Source organism: Eschscholzia californica, unplaced genomic scaffold, assembly GCF_041429995.1.
Source record: "Eschscholzia californica isolate CP2 unplaced genomic scaffold, dmEscCali1.0.p SCAF_6, whole genome shotgun sequence".
NCBI classification, from domain to species: Eukaryota; Viridiplantae; Streptophyta; class Magnoliopsida; order Ranunculales; family Papaveraceae; genus Eschscholzia; species Eschscholzia californica.
Window position 1 is genome coordinate 29,933,017 of NW_028238483.1, and position 27,770 is coordinate 29,960,786.

The 27,770-nt window shown below is 36.3% G+C and overlaps 5 protein-coding genes and 1 non-coding gene across 12 annotated transcripts; 1 reads left to right on the plus strand and 5 right to left on the minus strand.

The window, feature by feature from the left end:
- Window positions 1–1,618: 1,618 nt before the first annotated feature.
- On the minus strand, window positions 1,619–2,719 carry LOC147533367 (uncharacterized). The gene has a single exon (XM_086648640.1). The coding sequence runs from the start codon at window positions 2,670–2,672 to the stop codon at window positions 1,857–1,859; it is 816 nt and encodes a 271-aa protein (XP_086504766.1). The 5' UTR covers window positions 2,673–2,719; the 3' UTR covers window positions 1,619–1,856.
- Window positions 2,720–5,489: 2,770 nt separating this feature from the next.
- LOC147533368 (uncharacterized) lies at window positions 5,490–7,684 on the minus strand. Its single transcript, XM_086650036.1, has 3 exons — window positions 7,523–7,684; window positions 6,132–7,324; window positions 5,490–6,027 (listed from the first exon to the last, which is right to left on the minus strand). Exons 1-3 carry the CDS (start codon window positions 7,682–7,684, stop codon window positions 5,490–5,492), a joined length of 1,893 nt encoding a protein of 630 aa, XP_086506162.1.
- Window positions 7,685–8,630: 946 nt separating this feature from the next.
- Window positions 8,631–12,458, plus strand: LOC147533369 (LIM domain-containing protein WLIM1-like). The gene is made up of 5 exons (XM_086651028.1): window positions 8,631–11,072; window positions 11,454–11,550; window positions 11,646–11,689; window positions 11,779–11,856; window positions 11,967–12,458. The coding sequence occupies exons 1-5, from the start codon at window positions 10,938–10,940 to the stop codon at window positions 12,177–12,179; spliced, it is 567 nt and encodes a 188-aa protein (XP_086507154.1). The 5' UTR covers window positions 8,631–10,937; the 3' UTR covers window positions 12,180–12,458.
- TRNAP-UGG (transfer RNA proline (anticodon UGG)) lies at window positions 8,904–8,975 on the minus strand. Its single transcript has one exon. It is a non-coding gene; the product is annotated as a tRNA-Pro (tRNA).
- A 432-nt stretch (window positions 12,459–12,890) lies between the features above and the next one.
- LOC147533371 (F-box family protein) lies at window positions 12,891–15,933 on the minus strand. The gene is made up of 2 exons (XM_086651027.1): window positions 14,789–15,933; window positions 12,891–13,555 (listed from the first exon to the last, which is right to left on the minus strand). Exons 1-2 carry the CDS (start codon window positions 15,734–15,736, stop codon window positions 13,088–13,090), a joined length of 1,416 nt encoding a protein of 471 aa, XP_086507153.1. The 5' UTR covers window positions 15,737–15,933; the 3' UTR covers window positions 12,891–13,087.
- Window positions 15,934–16,294: 361 nt separating this feature from the next.
- Window positions 16,295–25,452, minus strand: MEE13 (myosin heavy chain-like protein). 7 transcript variants are annotated; one of them, XM_086645470.1, is made up of 19 exons: window positions 25,344–25,452; window positions 24,337–24,644; window positions 24,026–24,091; window positions 23,735–23,828; window positions 23,536–23,639; window positions 23,396–23,434; window positions 23,186–23,269; window positions 22,592–22,653; window positions 21,640–21,742; window positions 20,666–20,821; window positions 19,954–20,022; window positions 19,804–19,860; window positions 19,463–19,726; window positions 19,281–19,364; window positions 18,823–18,933; window positions 18,250–18,320; window positions 17,909–18,139; window positions 17,396–17,489; window positions 16,295–16,753 (listed from the first exon to the last, which is right to left on the minus strand). In XM_086645470.1, the coding sequence occupies exons 7-19, from the start codon at window positions 23,189–23,191 to the stop codon at window positions 16,445–16,447; spliced, it is 1,617 nt and encodes a 538-aa protein (XP_086501596.1). In that variant the 5' UTR covers window positions 23,192–23,269; window positions 23,396–23,434; window positions 23,536–23,639; window positions 23,735–23,828; window positions 24,026–24,091; window positions 24,337–24,644; window positions 25,344–25,452; the 3' UTR covers window positions 16,295–16,444. The 7 variants fall into 7 exon arrangements, with proteins under 7 accessions (XP_086501596.1, XP_086501594.1, XP_086501598.1 ...); XM_086645468.1 differs by having other exon boundaries at window positions 23,536–23,644; XM_086645472.1 differs by lacking the exon at window positions 25,344–25,452 and having other exon boundaries at window positions 23,735–23,784; window positions 24,337–24,709.
- Window positions 25,453–27,770: the final 2,318 nt, after the last annotated feature.

Consider the following 27,770-nt stretch of genomic DNA (forward strand, 5'->3'; position numbering starts at 1 on the left):
GTATGAATGCCTTTTGTGCATTAATGAGACTGACCAAATCTCATGCATGGCTCATATTGCATCACTTCTATTACTTATACATTGGGGTGTGAGGACTGACAATAGTTCTTTAACATAAAAAAAACTAACTATAATATGGTACATGATGCTTCTAGAAGTTTGGTATGATAATAAATGAGAGTGATAATAACATGAAATTGAGAAATAATGAGTTCATACACTCTCCTCCATTTAACATGCCTTATCCCCCGCCATTGGTTGGGGCATTAGATGGTATTCTTTGAGCATTTATTGAGTTAACCCTAATTTGGGTTTGGGACATATGTGTTTCAATTTGGTCCTCAAAATGGAGTATATTTTTTTCACATTTATTGAGTTAGTCTTAATTTGGGTTTGGCTTTTATATCATCTAGTGTTTCAATCTGGACCCAAACAATAGTGTTGTTGAAAAAAAAAGGACTACAACAAAATTTTGCTCGGGCCCCTTCAATTATATAGGACGAAATATTCTTATACATTATAATAAACAAAAACACTTCCACTTGGGTTACATAATGTTTGTGTTATATTTCAAGTGAATGTTAATGATCATTGTAATTAACTATATATTTGGTGCTTCAAAATACTATCGACAAAATAATTAACTAACCGACTTACATTTTTTCACGAGAAAATATTAAATTATAATTTTATATAAATAACATGTTTAGGAATGCCAACAACCTACAACCTTGGTTGGAGCGGCAAGAAGCTTAGTCTTTCACCTTATAAGTCAAGGATTCGAGGCACACTTACAATATAAAAAAAAACATTTAAGAATCAACACCTAAAAATAAAATGAAAATGTAACATGAATTGTAAGTTTCGTAAATCCTTAGCCCAGAAACATACAACTCATGTTACATTCTCAATCTTCAACTATTTCTTGTGGAGGTATGTTGGCATCGCACCTATAGCACCTCCTCTCTCATGCCTCTGTTTGTCAGTCACAGTTGGTTGTCAGACTTTTTTTAGTGTCTATTTCAAAAGTCTTTATTTCTTTATCATATTCTTTTTTAAGAGTTGCAGGAAAAATCACCAATAGGTTGTCGATGGCTATTGACGACAACCTTAAACATAAAAATACTAAAATTAAACTTTCTTCTTCTTCCATTTTTTTTGTTGTTGAATATTCTTCTTCTTCCATTTGTTCATTACTTTTTTTTTTTTCGTTGAAAGCCTTTTGTTCATCCCTACTACTATCAAAACCACCACAATTTTTCTCTCTTTTTCTACTTTTTTTCTCCCTTCGTCTCTCTACTTCTCTCTGTGAGTGAAACATAATTTTACGGTCAAATTGAAATGTTGGACAAATATGGAGGCCAAATTTTCCGGTTGGTCACAGATTGATGGCCAAATTAAAATTAACCCATTTTAATGTGTGTGTGCTTCCTTCATTTATTCGACTTCGAAAATATAATCCTAGATAAGAGTATCTCTTTCTGATTTTATATTTTTACTTCATTGATTTATTTGTTACATAACTGATAAAAATTCACTATGATACACAAACATTACATAGAAAGCTGTAAAAAGAGTCATAAAACGAAAAAGGTGAGTGAGAAACTGAGAGTACCTGTAATATGTACTATTCAAATTTAATTGATGATTTCTAACCTAATCCCACATTATTTACATTAATGAACATGTCAAGAGTTTGAATTCCAACCCAGCTTAACATGAATAAAGATAAACAAAAGAAATAAAAGAAGGAAAAATAAATAAATTACATGTACAAGTCCATCAAAAGTATGAAAATTTGAAAACAAAAAGGAAAAAGAAAATCAAAGTATGATTTTTGAATGGAATTTTCATGATCATCTATCCATGGTACTCACATTCTTGGTCTTAAATGATGTAAATCCATTACTACCCATAGACTTATTTTCACTCATCTTCTTCACAAAAGACTCATTCTTCTTCATTGTTGATCTCCAAATATTCAAGTTCTTGTTATTCTTCATAATCTTAGGCATCAAATACCAAAAGATGGAAGTGCAAATAATGGCAAAAGATCGCCCGTAAATTGCCAAACAAAACAAGATTAAGATTATAATAACACCCCAATAATAAGGAACCCTACACCTTTCTAAACTTACACTTCTATCTAACAAACTTTTCTTCTTTATCAATATTTTTCCATTACCCAAACCATTTTTCTTTGGTATTTCTTCGATTTCTTTCGATATCGATGTCTTCTCAATCTTATTAGACTTCTCTACTATTTGTAACTCTAAATTATCCTTTGGTACTGATCTTGGGTTAAACTTGGAACCAATAAGATTAGGTTTATGTTGTTTTTGGGTTTTCAACTTAATCACAATTGGAATCCAACTACTATTTGTATAAGAGTAACCAAATCTAACCAAAGCTGAGATATCTTGAGTACTACCCATTTGTTCAATGATCTTCCTTCTTTTATCTTCAAGATCTTCTAAGACTGTTGCAAATTTATCGAGCCCACGACTTGAATATGGGTTCTTGTTCTTTGATTTATTGTTCTTAAATCTACATATCTTTCTTGTTGATGATTTCTTTGGTGATGAAGATTTAATATTCCATGACACATATTCATCTTGTTCTTGATCTTGATGTTTGAAACTATTACTGCCACAAATGAAGTGATTCAACATCTAGTTAGTTAAATTAAACAAGCCCTTTGTTTCTTATTGATTGTGAGAATTGGACTATTTGAGCTTTTTATAGAGAGAGAAGAAATCTAGAGATAAAGGAGCTAGAGAGGGAGTGTTTTACAAGTCAAGATCTAAAGAGGGTTTGAATAATAAAGACATGTTATGGAAGGTTCTACATGTGGATACATGTTGGTTGACTTGTAAATTAAATTAGATAAGTTAATCTAGAAAGGTTCCTTTACTATGTACCAAGATCTTCTTTTTTGTTGTTGAAACAATGTACCAAGATCTTGTTTCAACAAAAAAAAAAAAAAAATCAAACATGATTTATTGTTTTCCTTTTTATTTGAAGGTCAAGAAACAAATAAAATTAGTGAAACAAAGATGATAGTGTTCCAACTCGATTGGTCAATCAATGTAAATCTATATCACTCAATCAAAAAAATTCCATGAAAGTAAGTCTAGATAAATGTTAGGGACAATTATACAATTATTAATGAGTGAAAAAGTTACAAACAAAAACACATATATTACAAGGCCAGCGCTTTGGGGAAAGCTAAAAAGTTTCCGGGGTGTGAAGACTTGGTCAAAAATTGGTCAAATTGGTTTGACAATTTTATTTAGGGGAAAGCAAAATAGCTTCTCCACCTCATCTCTCTCTCTCTCTCCACCTCACTTCTCTCTCTCCACCTCACCTCTATCTTCTCCGATTAGGTCGCCGGCCGGAAAATTTTCCGGCCGGCGACCATTAAAAAAAAAAATAAAAATTTTCACTCTCTCTCTCTCTAGAAACTCCGGCGAAGGGGTTTCCCTTCGCCGGAGTTCCGGTCTGTTGAAGAACAGACCGGAACTGGTCTGTTCTTCAACAGACCAGATCGGTCTGTTCTTCAACAGACCGGAAGTGGTCTGTTGAAGAACAGACCAGTCCGGTCTGTTCTTCAACAGATCCGGTCTTCAACAGGCCGGATCTGTTGAAGAACAGACCGGACTTGTCTGTTCTTCAACAGACCACTTCCGGTCTGTTGAAGAACAGACCGATCTGGTCTGTTCTTCAACAGACCCGATCTGGTCTGTTCTTCAACAGACCCGATCTGGTCTGTTGAAGAACAGACCAGATCTGGTCTGTTCTTCAACAGGCCAGATCGGTCTGTTGAAGAACAGACCAGTTCCGGTCTGTTCTTCAACAGACCGGGACTCCGGCGAAGGGAAACCCCTTCGCCGGAGTTTAGAGAGAGAGAGAGTGAAAAAAATTTTTTTTTTTTTTTTTTAATGGTCGCCGGCCGGAAAATTTTCCGGCCGGCGACCAAATCCGAGAAGACAAAGAGGTGAGGTGAGGTGGAGATAGAGTGAGGTGAGGTGGAGAGAGAGTGAGGTGAGGTGGAGTGTTTTTTTTTTATTTCCCCTTAAAATTTATTTCCCCGGAAAATCTCTAAAATTATACATATTCCCTTTAAAATTTCACACCCCGGAAACTATTTAGCTTTCCCCAAAGCGCTGGCCATATTACAATTAGGAAATTGTTGAGTATTTCGAAAATAAATGTAAATAGCCATATATATTACAAAGGGTTTTTTGAGCTTACCCGTCGTCACTAATTGGTAATTGAGTTTACCCCCTCAATGATGGGCAGTTGAGATTACCCCCTTAGATTTATTATTTTTGACAAAAATACAAAGTTTGTGTTTGGCATATATGAAATAATTATGACTACCAAGAACAATTATTCTTCAATATGATTCCTATTAGTTATTCCACCTTCTTTATTGTTTTATTTGATCGTGAATATAATCAGTAAATATTTTTTTTTTTACATTATTGAATTTACGATTTTATTATCACATGCAAAACACGTCCTTAATAATTTCGAAAAAAATTCTAAATTCAATGGGGTAAACTCGACTACCAATTACTGAAGGGGTAAACTTTATTACTAATTAGTGTTGAGGGGTAGGCTAAAAAAAAAAAAAAAACCCTTACTATCACCTCTTTGATTATCTTACCCACAGATCTCATTTGGGTAGAAATCTGATTATAATGGTCAGAAGGATAGGCGGTCAACGGTCTTTCCGGAATAGATTATGTCAAGTTTGTCGTACGTTTTGTCTGATTGGTATTTACGCGTAAATTTGTGGCCGTTGGATTAAACATGTACATATCTCAAGATTTAAATTAGACAAGACTGACGTATTAACTGATTGATGGGACTGTTTTAAGGCACACGAGGTTGAAAATTCATAGGTATGAAAGTGCGTGCCCCACAAATGATACTGTTGATTCAATCCTTACCACACAAAACTATAGGCCATGAGCTTATCTTCCAATCTCAACCGTCAATCACATTTAATTGAAACCTATACACGACAACAACATATTTATTTATTAGATAAAGTTATTCTACATGTTTAAATTATTGTTTTTCTAATAGTATCAAAATTTGTTGAAAAAAGTCCCGCTAACAAAAATAAATCAACAAATTTATTTATTTATTTTTAATAACTATCTTTTATATTTGTTTTTTTTTTTTTTTTTTGGAAAATTAACTTCATTGATGAGGCTGATGAGACAGCAGGTGAATTACATACTCAAGAAGTTAAAAAACAAAGATTACATTCCAACTAGAGGTGCCGAAAATCAATCATACATAAACTGTTGGGCTTTCGAGTGGGCCGCCTCGTTAGCTTCTCTTCGGCAGTGCTTAAATTCGTTGTTGGGTTGAGCTTCAAGGTACCCTCTGGCTCTAGAACACTCCTTCTGATTCTCCAGGGGGGATCCTCTTGACCGTCGGTTAACAAGCAAACGACCAATTGGCTGTCTCCTTCATATATAATATGTTGATGTCGTAACGAGTTCTAAAGCTAGCAAGCTTGCTTGAATCTCACTCTCCATGGCTGACTGAGCTAGGATTCTCTTGCCTTCACTGATGATGATTTCCTCGTTGTGATTCCTTACCACCACACCTATGGCTGCCCTGTTGTCTTTAAAAGCTCCATCGTAATTGATTTTCAGAGTGTTTTCCGGTGGTGGAATCCATTCCAAGTGTAGATTTGTGGCTTCCCTGCTTGTTGAACCTCGATTGACCAGTTGGTTTGCTTTTAGCTTCGATTGGTACACCATATAACTCAAATCTATTCTTTGATTTCGGAACACCTTATTGTTTCTGCCTTTCCAGAACTCCCATAGAAGGTAACTATAGAATACTGTTCTTCTTTCGTTCTTATCATCATTTATAAGATCTTTTACCAACTGTATTTCATTCACATGTGGTGGTGGAGTTTCAAATAAGGAGGCTAATCTACAGAGTTCTCTGAACTGAGGACAGCGGTGGAACAAATGGGTTGAGGTTTCATCGTCATCACTGTTGCATAATACACACTTTGGGTCGATTTGCATAATCCTGTTGCTGATATTGGCTTTGAGAGGTAACCCATTACTTGCTAATCTCCATAGGAATAAACTTACTTTTGGCTCAATGTTTTGAATTTCCAAAGTTTACTCCATGGGAAGTCTGTCGAAGCTCTCGGACTTTGCTGGTTGTTTATTATCCCTCTGTAATATGATTTTGCCGAAAACTTTCCTTTAGTGTGGGGGGTCCAAATAAGTCTATCTTCTGCACGTTGTGGATCCAACTCGATTTTTAATATTGCTGCTGATGATGATTCCTCAAAATAGTTGTTGATGAGACTCACATTCCATGTATTGTTGATAATAAGTTCCGATACATAGTATTTTTGTCCTGTTCTGTGATGTTTAACATTTGGAATGAACCCTTCTATGGTAGGTACCCAGGGATCAGTTTCAATTCGAATTGAAGTTCCTTCTCCCACCTCCCAACAAAAGTTTTTTCTGATGGTATCTCTGACCGAAAGCATTGAAACCCAGATAGATGATGAGTTCTGTTTTTTCCTAGTAGTCCAATAATCTTCCATGTTGTAATATTTAGCTCGTAGAACTCTAGCCCATAGTAATTGTGGTTGTGTTAGAAATCTCCAGACTAATGTAGCCACGAGAGATTCATTTACTTTGGCCAATGACCTAATCCCCAATCCACCTAGATCCTTAGGTTTTTGAATGACTTCCCAGGGTAAAAAGTGCATTTGGTGCTGACCTTCCTCCTGATTCCACCAGAAGTCTCTTTCAAGTTTTTCGAGTTTAGTAATGGTCCCTTTTGGGATAAAAGATAGACTGAGAAAGTATGTACAAATGGGGTTGAGTGCTGCTTTGATAAGAGTGGTTCTCCCTGCCTGAGACATCAATCTTTTCTTCCAACCAGCTAGCGTTGTTTTGAACTTCTCAACTAGGAACTCATGTGATTGAATCCGATACTTAGGTTTCAATAGAAATGTGCCCAGATATTTATCGGTATCCTGCATAATGGATGTGTCTAGTTGAGTTTGAAATAGATTTCTAACCTCTGGAGACACTTCTGTGCTGAAATGGAGTGATGACTTGTGAAAATTAACTGTCTGCCCTGACCATCCAGTATAGTCTTGCATTATATGTTTGACTGCTTCCAGGTTTTTCGTTGTTGCATCACCAAGGATAAGTAGGTCATCTGCAAAAAGCAAGTGTGATACTCTAGGCGCATATCGATTGACCCTATACCCTTCAAAGAGAGACTCACGTTCATACTTGTCCATAAGAATAGATAGAACCTGTGAGGAAAGTATAAAGAGAAATGGGGATAGGGGGCATCCCTGTCGTAGTCCCCTAGATGATCTGAATTGGTCGTACTGTTTCCCATTTATAAGTATGCTAAAAGTTGGAGTTGAGACACATGTCATTATTAGGGAAACAATAGATTCTGGAATACCAACCGAATATAAAATTGATTTCAGAAAACTCCAATTTACCCTGTCATAGGCTTTAGCCATGTCAATTTTCAAAGCAAACGCACCTTTTTGCGATTTTGTTAGTTTCATTGAATGTAGGCTCTCATGTGCTATAACCAAATTGTCAGTAATTTGTCTTCTTGGTACGAAAGCACTCTGGTTCCAACTAACATTTCCCTCCATAAGTGGCCTCAATCTCGTAGCAAGCAGCTTTGTGATGATCTTGTAAGTGGCGATGGAAAAGAACCTTCCAAGTTGATGGAAATTGAAGAAAAATACAAAGAAATCTAGGAATATTAGATTTCATCTTTGGTTGACCATTACTAATTAGAGATTCCCTGCAAAGACATTTTCTTAAGAATGAGTTGAAATCTATGTCTTAACAGAAATATGAGGGCAAGTGAAAACAACATCAGATTGATGACTTGTTGAGGTTCGTGTCACGGTGTCAATCCACAATTCTTTCTATCATTAGACTGTGGAGTCCTATATATCAGGTTTCACTTTGGAAAAAGAGAACATATTTATTTCTTAAGTTACTATAGTTTACAGGTTGTTAGTTTTGCATTAAGTTTTGTTATTAGTCTTTGCGAGCTTTTACTTTATAGTTAATTAGTAAATTTCCTAAATCCTAGACATAGTCAAGGAGATTTCACAATAGATTGTTTATCCCATTTCATGATGTAGGAAGTTGAATTTTTCAGGATTTGTATGCTTAATGAGGTCATTACATATGATTGTCTAATTAATATCATAATCTAAGTATAAGATTATTATAGTGATGTGATTATGATTGTGGGTTTGAAGATGTTTACTTGTCAACTAAGAAACACTCTGATGACTTATTCAAAGTCATTCATTTTTTAAAGGAAATATACTTATTTTTTTAAGGAGATATACTTATTGTATAGAAGCCCCGACACGACTAGACGGTTATACCCTGGCATGGATAGCAGGGTTTACGGGTTAGACTAAACCCAACCCTCCAACTCATACCTTCATATGATGGTGTAAGTGTACAGATTGGTTGTTCGTTTTGTACATTTAAATACCTTTTTTAACGGTATTAGAACTTATTGACAATCTTTATATTGTAATCCAGAAGATAAAATGCACAAAATATAGTGACGTTTCTACAATGAGAACATGACTAGAGTCTACAAATTTATGTTAGTATGTTTATCATATTGTGCTTGTATTGTGTGAGTGTGGTATGGTTTAAAACTAGTCTTATTTAAGTTTTATCGGTTGTAATGTGTCAAATTGACTATATATATGTCATAACTAGTTTAAAAGAGCAAGACCCTGACTAGGCCAAAACGTATTATAACGTGCATGCATCCTTCAAATAAACACAGCAACAAGAGACAGAGAGTAAAATAAGAGAAATAAAAAGTTAAAGGGGGCATTCCGAGAATCGAACTCGGGACCTCTCGCACCCAAAGCGAGAATCATACCACTAGACCAAATGCCCTTGTTGTCAGCTTTGTGTGCTGAACTTCTTATATGCGGATGATATTTAAGATGACAATAAATTAGCCAAAAGCATGGCATACACAAATTACAAGAGCAGAAAAACAAAATAGAGCATACAAATTAATCAAAATAGAATACCAAAAATAAGTGTTGGGGACTACCTTCCACCGGGGAATGTCAAATTAAAGATATCAGTTTACAAGTGAATAGATGATACGGAGTATTTTCTTTTCTAGCTACCACTTTTCTTGTTCTATCTCTACAACTCCACTTTCCTTCTCTATCGAAATCTTTATTTTTTCTGTAAACTTCTTGGCTACTCATCCTAATCATGAAAGTGGATCTTTTCAGAGAGGAATGAAGAGGAAGATGGTGTAACCAACAAAATTTGGGTTGTAATGATTTACTACGAATAGTTCTGTAATATACTAAAAAATGTGCTAGTGTTAAATACTGAACACTAGAGGTAGTGATAATGATATAAATTGATAGAAAAACGGCGGCCATTAGGTGGACAAATAAGTTTCTTATACGGTAATCCCTATTCCCGTAAGATCTCTAAGTATAGCAAATTCGAGAGGCGGCTTTGGAGAGAGAGATATATATTTGAGTTGGGTATTGATTTCCAATGTCCCATCATGATGGAGTAGAATTGAAATTGTTTCCTTCCACTATACTCCAAACTTCTAGCATCAAAATATCTTCTAGAGTCATATTTGTCATCATATCTTCAATAACCTGTCATTTTGATGCCCAAGAAGTCTTTTTAAGTAGTCGGTCATTGCAATGTCAAGATCGTTACTAAATACTAATAAGCATAAAAGGAGATTGAGGAAGATAGAATAACCATTAATAGCAATAATTTTGCATAAAATTGTATTCTAATGAAATTAAAATTGCATTTAAATAAAAACTTAATAAGTAGAATTTGTTGTGATGACGAAGATTCATTTTAATATTAGGATTCAACTAAATTTATTTCTTATATTTTGTGCTAAAATCTAAAGAATAAGAAGAATATGGTATATAAACACACCATCTAAAGTCATAAACTTTTTTAAATTCAATTAGATGTTTCTTTCATATCATTATGGATCCATGAAACCATTTATCCAATAGATCTGTTACATCAATGTGTGTAGATAAAGGTGATGTATAGTTGTCTAAAGTGGAGTTGGAAAATCCACCTTTTTGGTGGACCATGAATGCTGGCGATCTAACCCCCTTGCCCCACAATGTGGATGGGTTTTTCTGCCTTCACTTTTTTTTTAATACAGAAAGATTTTCTATAGGTTTTTTTTTTTCTCATGGAATGTTACCTTGGTCTAGTAATCGATCAAACAAAAGAAATAATTCTTGAACACACTGGCTACATGTGTTGAAATCGTGACTTCCTAAGCTACTAAGACGTAACTAGACGAAATATAAACTGAGAAAATATACCATCTCAACCCACACTAGGTCAAAATCATTTTCTTGAACTAATATGACAAAATCATGTTCTTGCTCCATGCACCCACTTCTAAAATGTGCAAGAATCCAGTAGCCATATAGTACAAGTACAATGGGATGTATGGGAAAGTGAAATAACTAACCATAGGAGATGAAACAGTTAATTTCCAACTAATTTCTTTTTTAACTACTCCAAAAGAGAGAGAACAAAAAATGGTAGACAGATAATAGATTGAGGCATTAGGTTGGATGGGAGTTGGTGTTTAAGAATTGGAGGACAAGATTGGGGGAAATACCCACCACTTCAAATCATCTATTATTTGCCTTTGGGCTCCGCAATTCTCTGTAATCCACGTTTCCTCTCTCTCTCTCTATACCTTTTTTCCCCCTCCTTTCACTTCTCTCTATTTTTTCTCCTCCTCCCACTTCCCTTTTTCTTCTGTAGCTTTTACAAGTTATTCTTAGAGAGAGAGAGAGAAAGAAGATATTGAGTTTGTGGGAAGAAAAAATGGCATTTGCAGGAACAACCCAGAAGTGCCAAGCCTGTGATAAAACTGTATATCTTGTTGATAAGCTTACAGCTGATAATCGAATCTATCACAAAGCCTGCTTCCGATGCCATCACTGTAAAGGCACTCTCAAGGTATACTCTTCTTCCTTTCATCTCTTAAATTCCATTTATGGGTATTTTGCAATTCATATTAATCTTCTTATCACTCAGTACTCATTCATTCCTTATATGGGTATCTCTGTTTTTATCATCATGGAATTGACCTTCTTTCTAGAATTCTGTATTGGGTATAAGAGCAGGATGAGAACGTCATCACAATTTTACAGGTGCAACTAGTCTGATTTACAGGATAGGTACTGTCGGATTTAAGTATCGTCCGTGAGTGCCAGGCGGCGATCATGCCTACTTATAAAACACGGGTCGTTTACAGTTCTCCTGTTTGTCTCAAAATTGAGACATAACCTCAATGATTTCATACACAATAACTTACTGATGAAATGTTTCTGTTTGCAGCTTGGAAATTTCAATTCATTTGAAGGAGTCTTATATTGCAGGCCCCATTTTGATCAAACTTTCAAAAGAACTGGTAGTCTGGACAAGAGTTTCGAAGGTAACATATCAAGATTTCATTTTACTTGTTACTTGTATATAGGCAGTTCTTCGTACTCGTAACTTAGTATGTTTTATTTCTTCCATTTCTTTTAGGAACACCCAAGGTAGTAAAACCAGAAAAAACTGTTGAAACTGAGGTAAATTCCATTAACTCTATAGAAATATTTCAATCTTATACTATGCAAAATAAGTTGATGAATCTCCTAATCATAAAATTGTTGAACAGAACAAAGTTGCTAACATGTTCGGTGGTACCCGAGATAAGTGTCTAGGCTGTAAGAAGACTGTTTATCCAATTGAAAAGGTAAGAAATGGGTCGAATCCTTCTCCTTTTAAACGATCTACCCATATCCATCTCACCTCTAAAAGATGCCGAAACATATATTTACTAACAGCACTTATATGTGTTTATAGGTTGCAGTAGACGGAACGATTTATCACAAGAGTTGTTTCAAATGTACACGAGGCGGATGTACTATAAGCCCATCAAATTACATTGCACATGAAGGGAAACTCTACTGCAAGCACCACCATATCCAATTGTTCAAGGAGAAAGGAAACTACAGTCAACTTGAAGGAGACAGCGAAATTATGAGGAATGCAACAGAAGTCACTACCGAGTCATAAGTCAAATGGGAAAACGATTTCTTTCTTCACTCTTCATGATGTTGTGGTTTCCTAAAGATTTTCTTATGAGCTTATTGTTTTGATAATGGATTTCTGACTTTCGATTATAAGATTGAAGTATGGATGTTTCTGAGTTATATTTGTGGATCAGTTGTTTTTCTCTGTTGGCTTCTATCAACTCTATGGTGAATTCAGCTAAGATTCTCTTCATTCTCTGCAGTGTTTAGTTCTTACTTTTGTTTGGTTCAATTTTCTGAATAAACTGAGTGAATTTCTCTATTTCATGTATTTTGTACTCTCCACTGGTTTTAGTAGGTTGTTTGAGAGAGAAAGGGCAGGTAGCCTGAAACAGATCCAACATAACTCGTGGAGAAGATTCTTTAATCTTGAAAGAGTTGGGAGTGACCACTCACTAGATCTCCACTTTAAATTATGATATTAGTGGTTAAATTAATCAGATCTCTCTAGAATTCCACCAACCTGAACAAGTAACTCTTCTATATTCAACCTTTTTATGACAATTTAGATTATGCAAAGATCTTGCATCTAATCTAGAATGTAATTGCACATAATCGTTTTTAGGACCATAAATATACATTTAAATGAACGTCTTATATATAGTTCTATGTATAATATAACAAATGTCGATACGATCATACGACAAAAACTAAACACGTCAAAAGAACCGCCAATGATCAGACAAAGATGATATGTCATGATAATATATGTTTTATTAGTGCCAAGAATCGAATTGTGAACATATAAAACAAATTGGAAGTTGATACAGGTTAATGGTATTTAACCTTTCAAAGATACTCATTGAAAGATGTACACCATAAAACATGATGACATTGGTACATAAATAAAACATACAATGTATTGTACAAAGAAGGAATTTGACTGGAATATCACTTACAATCTTCTCCTGTATCAAGAAGATGGCCATTCAAAGCGATTTTCTTCAAGTCGACGATAAAATTGTTTCGAAGAAACCCGAATCCAAACTCTCCGCTTTCATACTGCCAAATCCTACCCTCCACGTGCCGGTTGTTCATTGTTGATCCTGTAAGATCAGGAATAACAAGATCATAACTTGAATTGATGTTCAGAATCCGCATGACTTTTTCATTATCGGTGAAAGAAGAGTGCCCATGAGTTGCATTAATAGTAAGTGGATGGAGATGCATTCGACTATCATATAAATCTTCTTCTTCAACAGATAACGGGGACTCGATAAATGTAGTGCTTGAGGTCCAGAAAACTGGAGAATAACCAGACAAAGGTTCCATGGTTTCCCCCACCCTTCGGCAAGTTATGCCTCCAATGTCATCGTATGCCACAAGATAAAATTCCAAGCTCATGTCATCACAAATGCCCTGAACATGGGACAAAGAGATTTAGAGATCATCAAAGCATATCTTACTATCCCAACTTCAAGACTCTCAGACCCTTCAGATAACATCACGAGGAAAAATTCATAGAGAGAATATAATGGAGAGAAACCTATAACAATCACAACAAAATAAAGGTCCACTGCGAACCAACATTTGTTTGGTGGTCATACTTAAACTACGAATAGTAGATAAACTAATGATAATGACTGGTATGAAATATGGAGTACATGTTAATCTGACCTCATTCACAAAGATCTATGTGTGGACCTTGTTGTACTAGATCAGTTGCTATAAATAGGGTAAGGATCTAAGAAGTAGAAGGCATGGATCTGCTACCCTCCGAGCCACTGAGTTTGGGCAGCGCTGAGCTGACCCACTGAAGATCCGGCTCTTGTACTAGGTCAAGTCTATAAATACGGTAAGGATCTAAGAAGAAGACGTTCACATATCCCACTGCTTAGTAAGGATATGGGACTGTTTTTCTTTACAGCCTCGACCTCTTGATTACTTGTATGGACATTGAGTGAGAAAAGAACTCCATAATAACAAGCCAGGAGCAGCTATATGAAGCAAGGCCACCTAGAAAGCCTATGGAAACATCTTCAACAATAAATACATAAGCAAATATCGGATATGCATGGCCATCCCTGAACACTTAGAGCTGCGGAGATGAAGGTAGACTTTCACAATTAAGGACAAGTAAGCCGTGAAGCTACAACACTTCTCGTAAATGAATTATCACTGTTGTACATGACACACTAATGCCTTCTGGCTCCTGGAAACATGATATTCACCTCAAAAAGGTTATAACTTGTTTAACTCTACAATCTATTAAAAGCCTTCCTAACCATAGAATCAACCAAGAAAATCCTGCAAATTATCCTTAAAACGATCATAAACAAAACTCATGTTTTATCTCGTGATGCCTATTCTTTTAGGAAGGCAAATTGGAAAGCACGAATACAACGAACAAGTGGAACCAGATTTTTCACACATCCGCCAGCCGAAGATATACCCCAATGGGGTTAGAAGACAATGGTCATGCTAGACCCCCATACCAGTTAGATACACAAATATGATTATTAAAGCCATCTAATTCCTAAATCTAGATTCCCAAATAATCTCTACAAATGTGGGAAGTTCCAATAAACCATCATATATACAGAAATCCTTACGAAGCAAAACACGAAAACAGAAGCAGATAACTATCAATACCTTCCAGAGTCCCTGTAAAGGGCGCAAATTCGTCGGACAACAGTTTACGATCTTCACGAAATGCTGAGCTTCCCATTTTTGCTTTCCATTCCTTTCTCTGTCCTTCTTCCTTTGCCTCCTTGAAGCTTTATCTCTGATAGGACTTGTCCTATTTGCAAAGTATTGATAAATTTCTGATGTCTGATGTTCTGGTAAACTCCCTGGAGATGTACTCAACAAACCAATTAAATCCTCCCTAATCCCTAAATCATCCCCATTGGGACTCCTTTGAAACCCTAGATTCCGGCTTTCTGGAGAATATGATGCAGCAAAATTATGACTTTCTTCCACAATAACATGATTTTTGCCCATAAAACTAATACTCACATGGAGTAGATCAGCATCTGAGGAAACCCCCAATTCTGCTGCTTTGATAAAATCGTTGGCTGATTCAAACCGGCATTCTGGGTCGAGAAAATTCAAAGATTCGCCTTGAGAAGAGATACCCATCCATAAAAATGGTGTCTTTGTAATCTGATAAGTACCTGACTTGGAAGGAGAAACCCTAGAACCAGTAATAAAAGTTTCGCCCCATTCGAAGAAAACCAAGGGAGGTGAAACAACACCAACAGTGCCTTGCCCACTTCGACGCCAAAAACCAATCAAATTTTCCCAACGATCTAGGGTTTTATAAAGGAGCTTGAATTGAATCAACCCACTTCCCCATCTTTTGATTTGAGTCTTAGAACCCCATCTTCTATCACACATGGAGAACCAGAGCTTGCTATTTGAATCACAAAGGGAAGAGAATCGTTTGGAAGTACAAGAGAAGGAAGTAATCTCAGATGGTGATAAGAATGAGAGGATGCAGAATTGAACGTCTTCAGGGAAATCTGTGAACGAAATTGCTGCTTCAACTGATAAACTTTCTTCTTCATTTCTAGAACATTGATTATTCAAATTCGCCATTTCGTTCAGAGAAGGTGAACTGAAAATTGAATAACTTTGGTGAAGAACGCTTGAAGAAGTGATTTTAGAGAGAGAAAGATGTATGAGATTTTAGAGAGAGAGAGAGAGATAGAAGTATCGAAGTAATAAGAGTAGAAGAAGATACCTGGGATCAGAAGGGAATTGTTCTGATTCTTCATTTTGACATTCATAATAGTATTCCCGTTATTTCAGATCAGCAGTAAGATAACGTCCGTTTTTTCCAATAGAACGTATCGTTTATTATTATTAGTACAACAACTGTTTTACACTTTTACAATTAGAAAGTAATACTAATGAATTAGTGATTTTTCCAATAAAACGTATCGTTTATTATTAATATAATAATACAGTAATACTATATGTTTTTTGCTTTGTATCCTTCTAAAACAAAATTAATCCTATTTCGATAGTTAATCATAACAACCACCGCCATTTCTTAGGTTTGTAGTTAATCTCACTCTAGATTACTAGGTAGTTAAAATCGTTGGACAAGAATTGGAGATGGGCAGCTATGTATTAATCAAGCAGAAGAGAAAGTTGAAGAAAAAAATTACACCCTCCATAATAATAAGTAAACTTTTGATTCATTCTTCTCTTTACAACGGCAAAAACACACGCGCACACACATATAGAGATTAGAGAGAGAGAGAACATAATAAAAAATAACATAAGTACCAATCCCTCAAATCAGTTATCGTCATCCTTTAGATTCTTCTCCATTATCTTCTCTTCCAGAATTTGAGCTGCTAGTATCAGAAGCTCAACCATCTCCAACCCTGAAGCAGAGACAAAGTCGACTTTCTCATTAGTTGAAGCCTCGCCCGATTCTGATTCCTCAACTCCACCACCTAAAGATACAGTTTCAGCTTCAGGTGACAAGCTCACCGGAAGAGAACTTCCAAGAGCTGTTTTGATAAGCATGGCTTCATTAATGATATCGTTTAGAGCTTGAATAATAATTGTTCCCTGGTCTGATGATGTTGCTGAGTCTTTAGCCTGTTGTTGGGCAAGTTAAAAGCAAACACGAGTAAGCAAGATCTAAGTGAAAGATGGCTATTGATATAAAACCGAGTTTGACTATGACAGCACCGGAAAAGCTTATATAAATTACAAGAGGAACATCGGGACCCTCATATGGACCATCCATCTCAATTTTCAATACTAGACCACTGTATCCAATATAGGCATGACTAGGCTCCTCGGCCAAGGCCCATCACCCCAATTCCACATGGCACATGACCGTTCCTTGCCAGGTACCTGTCCCAGCCTATGCCAGGCTCCTGCACCTAACCAGCCTAGACGCCAAACATGCCGAAAAGCCCTAGGCGATATGTACAACAAATTGTTGTCTTATAACCCATGCCTAGAAGGTCTTCCAAGGCAATGCGAGACTAGAGGCATATCACATGAGCGTCTTGGCTTAGATGACCCTCGTTCCTCCACAATAGACTATACACCAAGTACTTTCTAAGGATGTAGTAGCTAAATCATCATGCCCATAACAAAAAAGTATGTAACATGAGAATGGCCTATCGACGGTGTTACCTTCAAAAAAAAAAAGAGAAGCTGGTTTTTTGGAAATGAAACCAAAATTCACTGATGGAAAATGTAGTATGAAAACTGGTGCAAGAGACTAACCTTTACAAGGGATAAATGAAGCCTGTGAACGGAAGATGTTAAATGCTCCAAACTTTCTATGCTTTCTTTAAGAGTTGCATTTTCTACTCTCATCCTGCAACACATACAAAGTAGAGAGCAGCAAAATCATAAAAAGGTACTGTCAAGAAACATCTTTTGAGTTTCGAGTAATAGGAACACCAGTGACGAAAAAGGACAAGCTTAAGGTATCATTATGCACCCCAAATTAAATCACATGACCAAAAAGCACCAAAGTGCATACAAAATGAGTAAAAGACTAATAGGCATTTTTGGCAAAAAGGTATATAACAATTATCATGTCGAAGAAACATCAGTCCATTTCTGTTAGTATATCTCCAAATGGCTAGGGATGTGAAGTTGGCGAAGAGTCTGAAGATTGAAAAGGGCCTATCACTAAAGTTCTGTAGCAGTTTCTCAGGCCTTAATATGGTCATGATAGGAAAAGAATAACCTCACAAAATGCAGTTTTCTGGAATCTATAGTTCCACAGACCTTGCGAAATCCATGGAGTAGTTGGCCGTATTGCTCGGCAGATTGGCTCCTTCACTATTATTCGTTTGTCTGCCAGCCTCATTTCCACTTTGATCTGATTTTCCAACCCAACGACTAAGGTATGTTTTCTTTAGCAGGTTTTTCAATTTCCCCTCCTCTCGTTCATGAGTAATGCTTTTGTCTCCAGTATTGGCAGGTACATTTGCTTGCGTCATCCCATGACTAATGTTTCTGAATAAAATACAATCACATCATAAATTACACTACAATGACGTCGAGGGGTAAAAATAATCTTAACCACAAAAGATCATATTCATTTTCTTAGAGATAAGATAATATACTCTCGCAGCACTTGATTCTCTTGCCGTATTTGTGCCAACTCCAAAAGAGCTTTCACCTTCTCATTTGTCACCTAATCCAATTTAATTACATTTTTATAGTCAGATCCAGAACATCTTAATTAGCGAAAGTTGATGTGATGGCCTGTTTGCCCAAGGAACAACAAATAAGCAATCTAATTATTAAATACTATAGCTATATATTTATCATTATGAATCCACCCCAAGGTTCTCCCCGACAATAGGGAGTTATCTCTCAGACACGCCTTAGGGATTTTCAAAATGTATCCTATTCCACCGTCAAAAGTAACAAACAAAAACAGTATTTTGCTGCATTGCAAGAATAGAGGATGAAAGTCTTTCGTAAGCTTTGAGAGAATGACTGAATTTTTTTATCTCGATGTGAACAACATGAAGGAAAGAAATATACAAAAACCCAGTATGCAATAGCACATAAAATCTTGTATTATTGGAGCTACATCTGAAGCTAATTGTTCAGAATACATTCATATATACATTCAAAAAAGAATAGAAGGAAAAAAACCACAATGACTTCATGATATAGCAGGAAGCTACCTGCAGTAAGTTCCTCTTCAGCTCCTCGATCTTTTTCTGAAGAGCTGCATTGACATTTCTCTCTAATAAGTGCCTTTCTTCTTCTTGTGACAGGAGCAACAGCGCAGAAACCTGGAAAATATAATAGTCAACCACATGTAATGTAATATAAGAAGTGCATGATCGCACTCCGACTACCCATACTAGGATGATCTCATCACCATCTGTATCTTCAAACTTAAAATCAGCCTAAGAAATTCGTAATAAATGCAAAATTTTAGGCAACTTTTCTGCTGTTCATTTGCAATATATACTTCTGATGGGGTTAGCTCTCACAAGTTTTGAATGGGAATGTAATCACTTACAAACGAAACTTCATTTAAGATTACCAATACATACATTACAGTAGTTGCTTTTCATAATGTTGAACATATAGATCCAAAGACAGAAAAATATAAGGTCTAGAAAATGTGCAACACCTTCTCTTGTAATGCTTGGGTAAGCGCTTTTGAAGTATCCCTTGCTTCAAAAGCCATAGTTTCTAATGAGGGAGGATCGTTCCTCTGTAGTAAAACAAAAAATCTCAAATTAAAAAAGGCTCCAAGAAGACTGCACCCAAGTATGGGAAAAGGACCCGTGGAAAAGGATATTGAAAAGAAACCTGTTGTGTCAAACTCTGATCTGGAATTGTAGTAATATGAACGTCACAACATTCAATGTCGTCGTACTTTGCATCAATCTGCAGGGACTCAGAGGTGTTTGCCATGTTTACATGGAGCTGTCCAATCCTTTCTTGTACCTCATCAAGCATTATTTTGAACTGAATCTTCTCTTGCTCAAGGAAACTCGTGATTTCGCATCTGTTCTGCATGTGGAAATGACGCAAATCCGATATCCTATCTTTAATCAGATCATACGAAAGAACCTGCAATAAGGTTGATAGAGAGAGTGAATACAAATGCTGAAAGCCCCACTTTAACTTCTTAGAACATATATTCTTGCCTTCTCTCTTTCCAATTCAAAAATGTTCTTTTTCAGATGATCTTCAATTTGCAATCCCTGTACTCAAAAATGCGATTCTTAATTAGTAAGCCCCAGAAAGAAAAAAAAGTACTCAATAGAACTTGTACACTGTGAATGATGAACTCTTACCACTGCAGCTTGTTCTCTAAGATTATTGACAGAGTTTTTCAACGCCTTAAGCTCTCTTTCTAACGCAACCTAAGATTACGAAACATCATCAAATCTATGAAAAGAAAGCTTGAACCAAAGAAAAGAGCAGCTTCTAATTCAGCTTGTTCGACAAGTCACATAAATCTTAATGTAGTTCTTCCAGCAACACTATAGGTTTGACCGCCAGCAAGCTATGATAGGATATAAAATAAAATCTGCATATTTGGCCAACTTGGTTGAGTGAAACAGTTCCAGGAAGATACAAATTTAGGACAAAGAATAAATGTCCAATTAGGGATAACTACTCGAAGTTGTTTAAATTAGTTTGAGGCTTTGAGTAAATCATTTAAGTGACTATGAGCACATCTTCACAATTTGAGGGCTTAAGAGTTTCACATGTTGGCTGAGGCAGCATGAAAATACAGGAAGGCGTGGGCTCTAAGTAGTTGAGACAGAACAAAAGGCTCCCTAATCATAAAAAGGAAAAACAAAAAGCTCTAGATAAAATTAAACAATGACTCATGGAGCACGAATACGTCAGAAAACCTCAAACTTGGGATGCCACATGGCAACAATAGGCACAGAGATAACAAGACACCACTGTCATACCCTTTCATGTTAACTAAAATTGACAAATAAGAAAAGCAAAACAACCACATAAACCATGTCATATAATATTTTACAAACTTACTATGTACTTAGAGGTTGAAGTTTCCTTATCACTATCAAAACTCCACACTTCTGAATCATCTCGCAGAAGAGATTCACACTTATCTTCCCAGTTACAATCTTTAATATCACCAAGACCAAGAGAGCTTTGCCTAATCTCATAAAACTTCGAAATAACCTGAAAAATATTGAACATATTTTTAGGTCCTCAAGGTATTGCAACTTGCAATTAAATGGAGTACCAGATTAGCACAGTAACGATCATTTGCTGCATTTTAGATGGTCGGCGCTTTGGGGAAACGAGAAATTTCCCGGGTACAAAACTTTAAAGAGAAATGATGGATTTTGTCAAATTTTCCGGGGCAACAAAACTTCATCTTCCTCCTCATCTCCCCCCATCTCCAACCACCATTCTGGCCACCCCCATCATTTCTCTCTCCTCCTTCCCCTCTTTCTCTCATCTCCTTCATCTTTTTCGCTCTATGTCCTCCTCTCTCTCTCTATTTGTTCCGAAGAAGGGGAGGGCCCCTTTGCCAGAACTCCGGCTGCCTTTGGGTTAGAGAGGGAGTGACGAGGAGAGAGCAATGGAGGGGGAGAGGAAGAAGAAAGGGAGAGACGGAGAGAGAGAGAGAGAGAGAGAGAGAGAGAGAGAGAGAGACGGAGAGAGAGAGAGAGAGAGAGAGAGAGAGAGAGAGATAGAGAGAGAGAGAGAGAGAGAGAGAGAGAGAGAGAGAGAGAGAGAGACGGAGAGAGAGAGAGAGGAAATGGTGGTGGTCAAAGGAGGAGAGAGAGACTGAAGAAAAATATTAAAGGTCGCTGGCAGTGGCAGTTTGTGGGTAACCCTTACCAGCGTGGAGAAGAAATGACGGTAGGGGGTTTGGAGAAACAAAGAAATTTGGCCACTTTCCACCCAAAAATTTGTACACCGGAAAACTTTCTTGTTTCCCCAAAGCGGTGGCCTTTAAAATTTAAGCTAAGAGAAAACAAAACAATTACCTTTTCGAAAAGTTCATTATGGTTTTTTAGCTTCCCCAACTCAAGTTGCAGGTTGGCATTTAGTGTCTTTTCTTCCACATAACTCGACGTAAGCTCCTGTACTCTATAAAAAATATTTGAATATCCACAATTAGTAAGGTAACAATTATGTACAAAGAAGTGACTAGAGTAACAACATTCCAGGTCTGAAATACAATCTCCACTTAATAAGACTGCGAGAACAAGAAGAGACCCATGCATAAAATGATACAGCCTAAGAAATCAAGTAGTTACACATGTATGCTAGAAAAGCATCACATTTTACTGTTTACACTGTAATCAACAGTTGTATTGGCTATTTCCTCGAACATCAAATACCTATTAAATATTGCAACCCTACCTATTGAAGCAGATCCCGGGCATATATTATGTGAATGCCTCAGATGCCAAAGTACTTTTGAACCCCTAGTAGCAACAATCATTACCATAGGTGTCACTTTACCTTGATATGTTAGCTACCGTCCAATGCATGGCTTACAGAAGAAATCAATTGGAAGGCTTGAATGTATTATTATGGAAGTAAGTGGAGTTCAAAAACTTTCAAACGCTTACGAATTCCACTCAAATAAAAAGTAATAACAATATACAAATATGAACAATGAGAAAACCCCCTTCAAATGATACAGTCGGGATAGTTTCATGAACATTCTCCGAGAATATGTCATTGGAGGCTTGGAGCTATGTAAATATGTACAAGATACTATGTGTATATGTGATCCCTAAGTCCTCCATTTAGATTAGTTAGTGAAGTTCTTAAACCTGAAACTGAAAGCTGGTGTCCCCAACATTTTTCAGTGACTAACAAAAACTGTAACATCATCTGGCAAACCAGACTCCCTTTTTAAATAAAATATGCTCCTATAACAGTTATCTGCATAATCAATTCAAGAACTTTACCCTGGCAGACAAATACCTATTCTGAAGGTCATTCATTCTCTCTGACATAACTTCCTCTCTTTCCTTTGCCCTTTCAGCCTGTTGTCACAAGAAGCATAAGAAAACAAGAACTTCTTAAAACCTTTCTGGAAGTGAGTATGCAAAAGCTTTTACATAGATTGAAAATTTTGATGATTTTATCGTTGGTGTTAGTCTCACATTGGTTGTGGGAGGGTTGGTCACCTTATAAGTGAGAGGGAAAACTTCACCTCTTGAAATAACTTTCGGGGTGAGATAATAAGCCCAAGACCACTTGGGAGCAAGTAAGGCCCACAGACCACACCCACAAATAGTATCAGAGCCTAGTTCTACCAAAGTATATTAGGTCCATTGTGGAAGGGAAGAAAGTCTTCTAGGTTCAATATGTGAAGGAAAAGATTGTTGGTCTTAGTCCCACATTGGCTATGGGAGGAGTGGTGCTCACTTAAGTGTGAGGGAAAGCCTCGCATCTTAAGCTAGCTTCTGGGGCGAGAGTTGTGAGATTAGACACGAGACCATTTGGGGGCAAGTAAGACCCATAGACCACACTCACATTTGTATGGACAACTCAGTTAGAGATTGAGTATCAAACCTCCATCAGCGAATTATCACGTTCAGCAAACGCCGAAGCAACGCAACCTTGAAAAAATTTAAGCTGCTTTTCAGCTTCCAGATTCTGCAATAACAATGAAAGTATCAGTGTCTCTCAAAAAAAAACAATGAGAGTGTCAGTGAGGAACTAATATAATCATTGATAGAACAAATTTTTTACAAAAGAATAAACGTAAATGTAATCAATTACCTTTGATGCTTCTGCACTATGTAGATCTGCCAGCTTGCTCTGTTCACAGAAATAGAACATGAACAGTTACATATACAACATGTCTTTGCATGTGGTTGTGCTTTTATAGAAGTCTCTAAATGCAGAGTTGGAAACCCTACTTTGATTTGATAAACTTCTGAAAGTTCCTCCTGAAGGTTATGATTATCTCTTGTGAAAGCAGCGAGCTTCTTCTTCAAGATCTCAATCTCCTGCTCCAGACCAGCTGTCCTAATAGGTAATACGGTTTGAATTAAACTACTGAGAATTTCATCTCACTTGTTCATGAAAATCAGAGACGGATAAGACTGCAAATTGAACCTTTGAAAATGCAATCGAGTAGCTGCAGCTAGATAGCTCGGACCAGATTGCTGCAAACACAGTTGCTCAATATCTTTTCGCAGCTCATCACGCTCTACGAACAGAACAGTGATTAAAAAACAAAGACAAAAAGTTTACACCTTTTCAGCATGGAGCCTCACCTTGTGAGAGCAAAACCACCTTGAGGTGTAAAAACGTATTTTAAAACATTGGATTGAAATCACAATCAAATCAATCAGGAAATATGTTAAAACCTTTCAGAGTTTTGATTACAAAATTTGAATAGCATACCTCGTTCCACTTGTTGAATACGATGAATCAAGGATGCATTATCATTTATTGTTCTTTTTTCCATGACTGAAATACAAATCAAATAACATAGTGATAATTGAGTCAAATTCACGCTTATATTTCTAATGAATTCAAAACTTAAGGTTACAAATTGCAGCTATTAAACTCGAAGGCGTATTTGTTTCCGTAAACAAAATTTACCTAAACTACAATAAATGAAACCCTAAAAGTCGATTCGGGAGCAAAATCAAGAGAAGATCTACGAACTATGAGAGAAAAAAAAATTGGATGCGAAGTAATAGAGAAGTTACCTGAGAGTGAGAGAAATCAGAAAGAAGTTGTAATGATAAATCGGGAGGATTAGCAACTAGTATAAGATTCATTTTGGATATGAGGATTGTTTAGGATGAAAGCTGCGAGAGAGGATGGGAAGAAGAAGAAGATGGAATATGTGTTAATGTTATTCATACTTCTTTCTCTCTCTTGATATTTGCGTTTGTTGCGGGAGATTCGTTTCGTTCCCTTTTTAATACTAGCAGGCTAGCAGCAGCGATGAAATTGAGATGTTTGATTTACTACCAACTAACACACCCAAACCTTTCAACAAAAAAAAAAAAAACTAACACACCCAAACACTCCCAACAAACAAAAAAAAAAAAAAAACTAACAGCCAGTGGTAGGGGTGGGAAAAAGATCCGGAAGACCGCTATCCGACCCGTTCGACCGAGATAAAAAGTGTCCATGGACACCCGATGGTCATAACGGTCAGTGTCCGACCGGCCCGAAAGAATTGGCGGACGGTCACGGTCAAAATTTTATCTCGAAGGACCGACCGGTACGAGTGACCGAATAGGTTAACCGACTAAACTGTCCTCATTTTTACAAGTTGACCGTTGAATTTTATAGACATATAAATATATGATGATCGTTGGCTATAGTCATATAGTCCTCTGGAAGACCAAACATTAGTGAATGGCTTAATTATATCTTGTCAAATGATGATCAACTGTGTTTTTTCTTTTTTATATTTAATTTTGATTTCTTGGCTAAACATCTTCATTTGTAAGTAATTTTGTTTGTGGTAATAAAAATAAAGTTCTCAATTAAGTAAATTTATTGGAAAGTCCGGACCGAGACCGTCCGGTGTCCGACTGGACCGGTAAAATAAACGGTCTTGGACGGTCAATGGACAAAGAATTCTTGAGAGTGACCGTCCGAGTCCGCCCGAGTAAATAGGTGGTCACCAACAGTTTATGTCCGAGTCGACCGGTTCGATGAAGTTAGAGTCCGATACCGACCGGTCCGGACCGATTCCCACCCCTAGCCAGTGGTACGGGTTTTGTGTGTTTTTTTTCTTTGGGACAGACTTCCGCTGACTTTCCTGCCTTGTAGTTGCTCTTGCAAACTTGCGATCACATGGTGTGTCTGAAGGGCCTGTTATTCGTTCAGACCTTTTTACTAGATTTTTTTTGTTCCGGACTTCCAAAGATCTCATAACTTCTAAGTGTTCTGGCACATAAATGTTCAAAACTTTAAAGGTTCAGAAACTTTAAAGTTTGAAACTTTTAAAAGTCCGGGACATTAAAAATTTTTAATCATTAAGTTCGGAAACCTTTTCATTAAAAACTTTGAAAATCAGGAATTTTTTTGTTAAAACAAAATAAAATTATTTCAAATCTTAGTCGTCCAAACTAATGTTTGATATTACAATGAACGTTATATTATTTTAAGAGCTAAACTTGATTTTAGAATGAAAGCTCAGGACGTTCCCATATTACTGGCTATAATATTCCAATAAATAAAATTTAATTTCTATGTACAAAGTATAGGCATAATCCCCGCCCTACGGGCGGGGAAATGCCCTTTACGCAGCGCGAAGAAGTTAACTTAAGAACTACCTAAAAAGTTTTTAGAATAATTTAATTAACGATTATTGAATCAAGTAATGACCTAAATAAAAACAAACCGTTATGTTAATCAAGAAATTCATAGAAATACCATTCAATGATAAATGAAAAGAAGTTTTAAAAGAAGACATCCAGAACATTTGCCTAAAATCTTCACTATTGTGTCAATGTTTGTTCAAGATCTTCACAATTGTGAGACACAATTCTTGTGTATGTTAGGTAGTGTAGTTCATCTTGGATTTTCTACCAACCATCTCCAAGCCTTGTTGTTTCTCACTTCCTCATCCTACACAAATGGAAAAAAATCACTTAATGTTCTTTAATAAAGACTAAGAAACAAATAACTAAAAATAACTTCAAGTAGAGTAAAAAAAAAAAAATCCTCATTAAGAATACAACAAATAAAGAATTGTCTTGATCCTTATTGTCTTGGCCTTTTTCCTGCTCCCCTGAAACTACTTGTAAATTTCGTGAAAATCCTAACTGAGAATCCAACAAAAATGAGGAATGAGTGAATTAAATGAGATCCGAGGATAAAAAATACTAACTTGAGGCGAAAAGAATTTGCATATCTCATCTCGAGACTGTTCATTTGGTTCTTCTTCCTGTCTATTTTTGTTGTTTGACAGGATACTCAATCATTGATTGAACAAATCTAGCATGACTCTTCTCTGTAAGTTGACATAAAACATTCACAAGTCAAGACGTACCATGCCTCATTTGCATGTCCACTTGCAATTTTTTACTATGAACAACATCAACACACCTACATACCATATCAACCATTCCAGTTACACAAACACAAAAAAACACATAGAGTTAATGATTGATTCAATCATTTAAAACAATACAACAATTGCCATGCAGGATGTGCTAAAATAAATAGCTCAACTGGAGTTGATTAAACCTATTTTGTGAATGACAATTGACCGTTTGCATACTCCCATAGTGACATACAGATGTCATGGAGTGTGAACTGATCATGTCGTGTGTTTTTTCCTATTACCGAATACAATAGATGAATGTAAATTTTCAGATTCACATATTTACACTGAAGACACGTACCTTGATGCATGGTTATAAATAGACGGGTTAAGTAAATGCCTCCTCATTTGGGATGGGAAGTATACCGCCTCATGGTAAACGTTTTCTATGATATGTACCAATTTATTGTTGTCTTGAAACAAATGTAGTGTCGGAAATGAGAACCATGAACAGTGAAACTTACCAGCTGTTTAATTGAGTTTAAAGCACATCAATGCTCTAGGAGCTCGACCATGATAAATCAACACATGAATTAATACCAAAAGCAAGGCAGAATGTCCAATAGCACCCTGTCCATCTAATAACCCCACATTGGTTCTTGCAATGGTACTAAGTAACTTAGAGAGTGTAAATTCAGCCAAAGGTACAAATAAATGTCAAATGTTTTTGCGACGTAAAGTAGCATCTCCGTAACTATAGCCTAGATAAGAAAAACAAAATTAAACCAAAAGCACCAAACTGAAACAAACCCATGTGAGAGAAACAATTTTTTTTTACCAAAAGTCGTATATATATTGTTCTATACATGTAAGATTAACATCTTAAACAAAAAAGAAATACTGAATTTTCATATCATAAACTATAAAATGATGAATTCATCAAAAACACTTCAAAGAAAATTACCTTACAAAATAACACAGACAAGTCTGCCCTGAGTTTCACGTGTCAAAGCTTTCTTTTCACATGAATATGTTAGAAGGCAAAAATCACACCAATTTCTTATGCAAGACCATTATCAATAATCCTCGTCATTTAAGTGAAATCGTGTAGTTTGATCGGCGAAGAAAAGAATG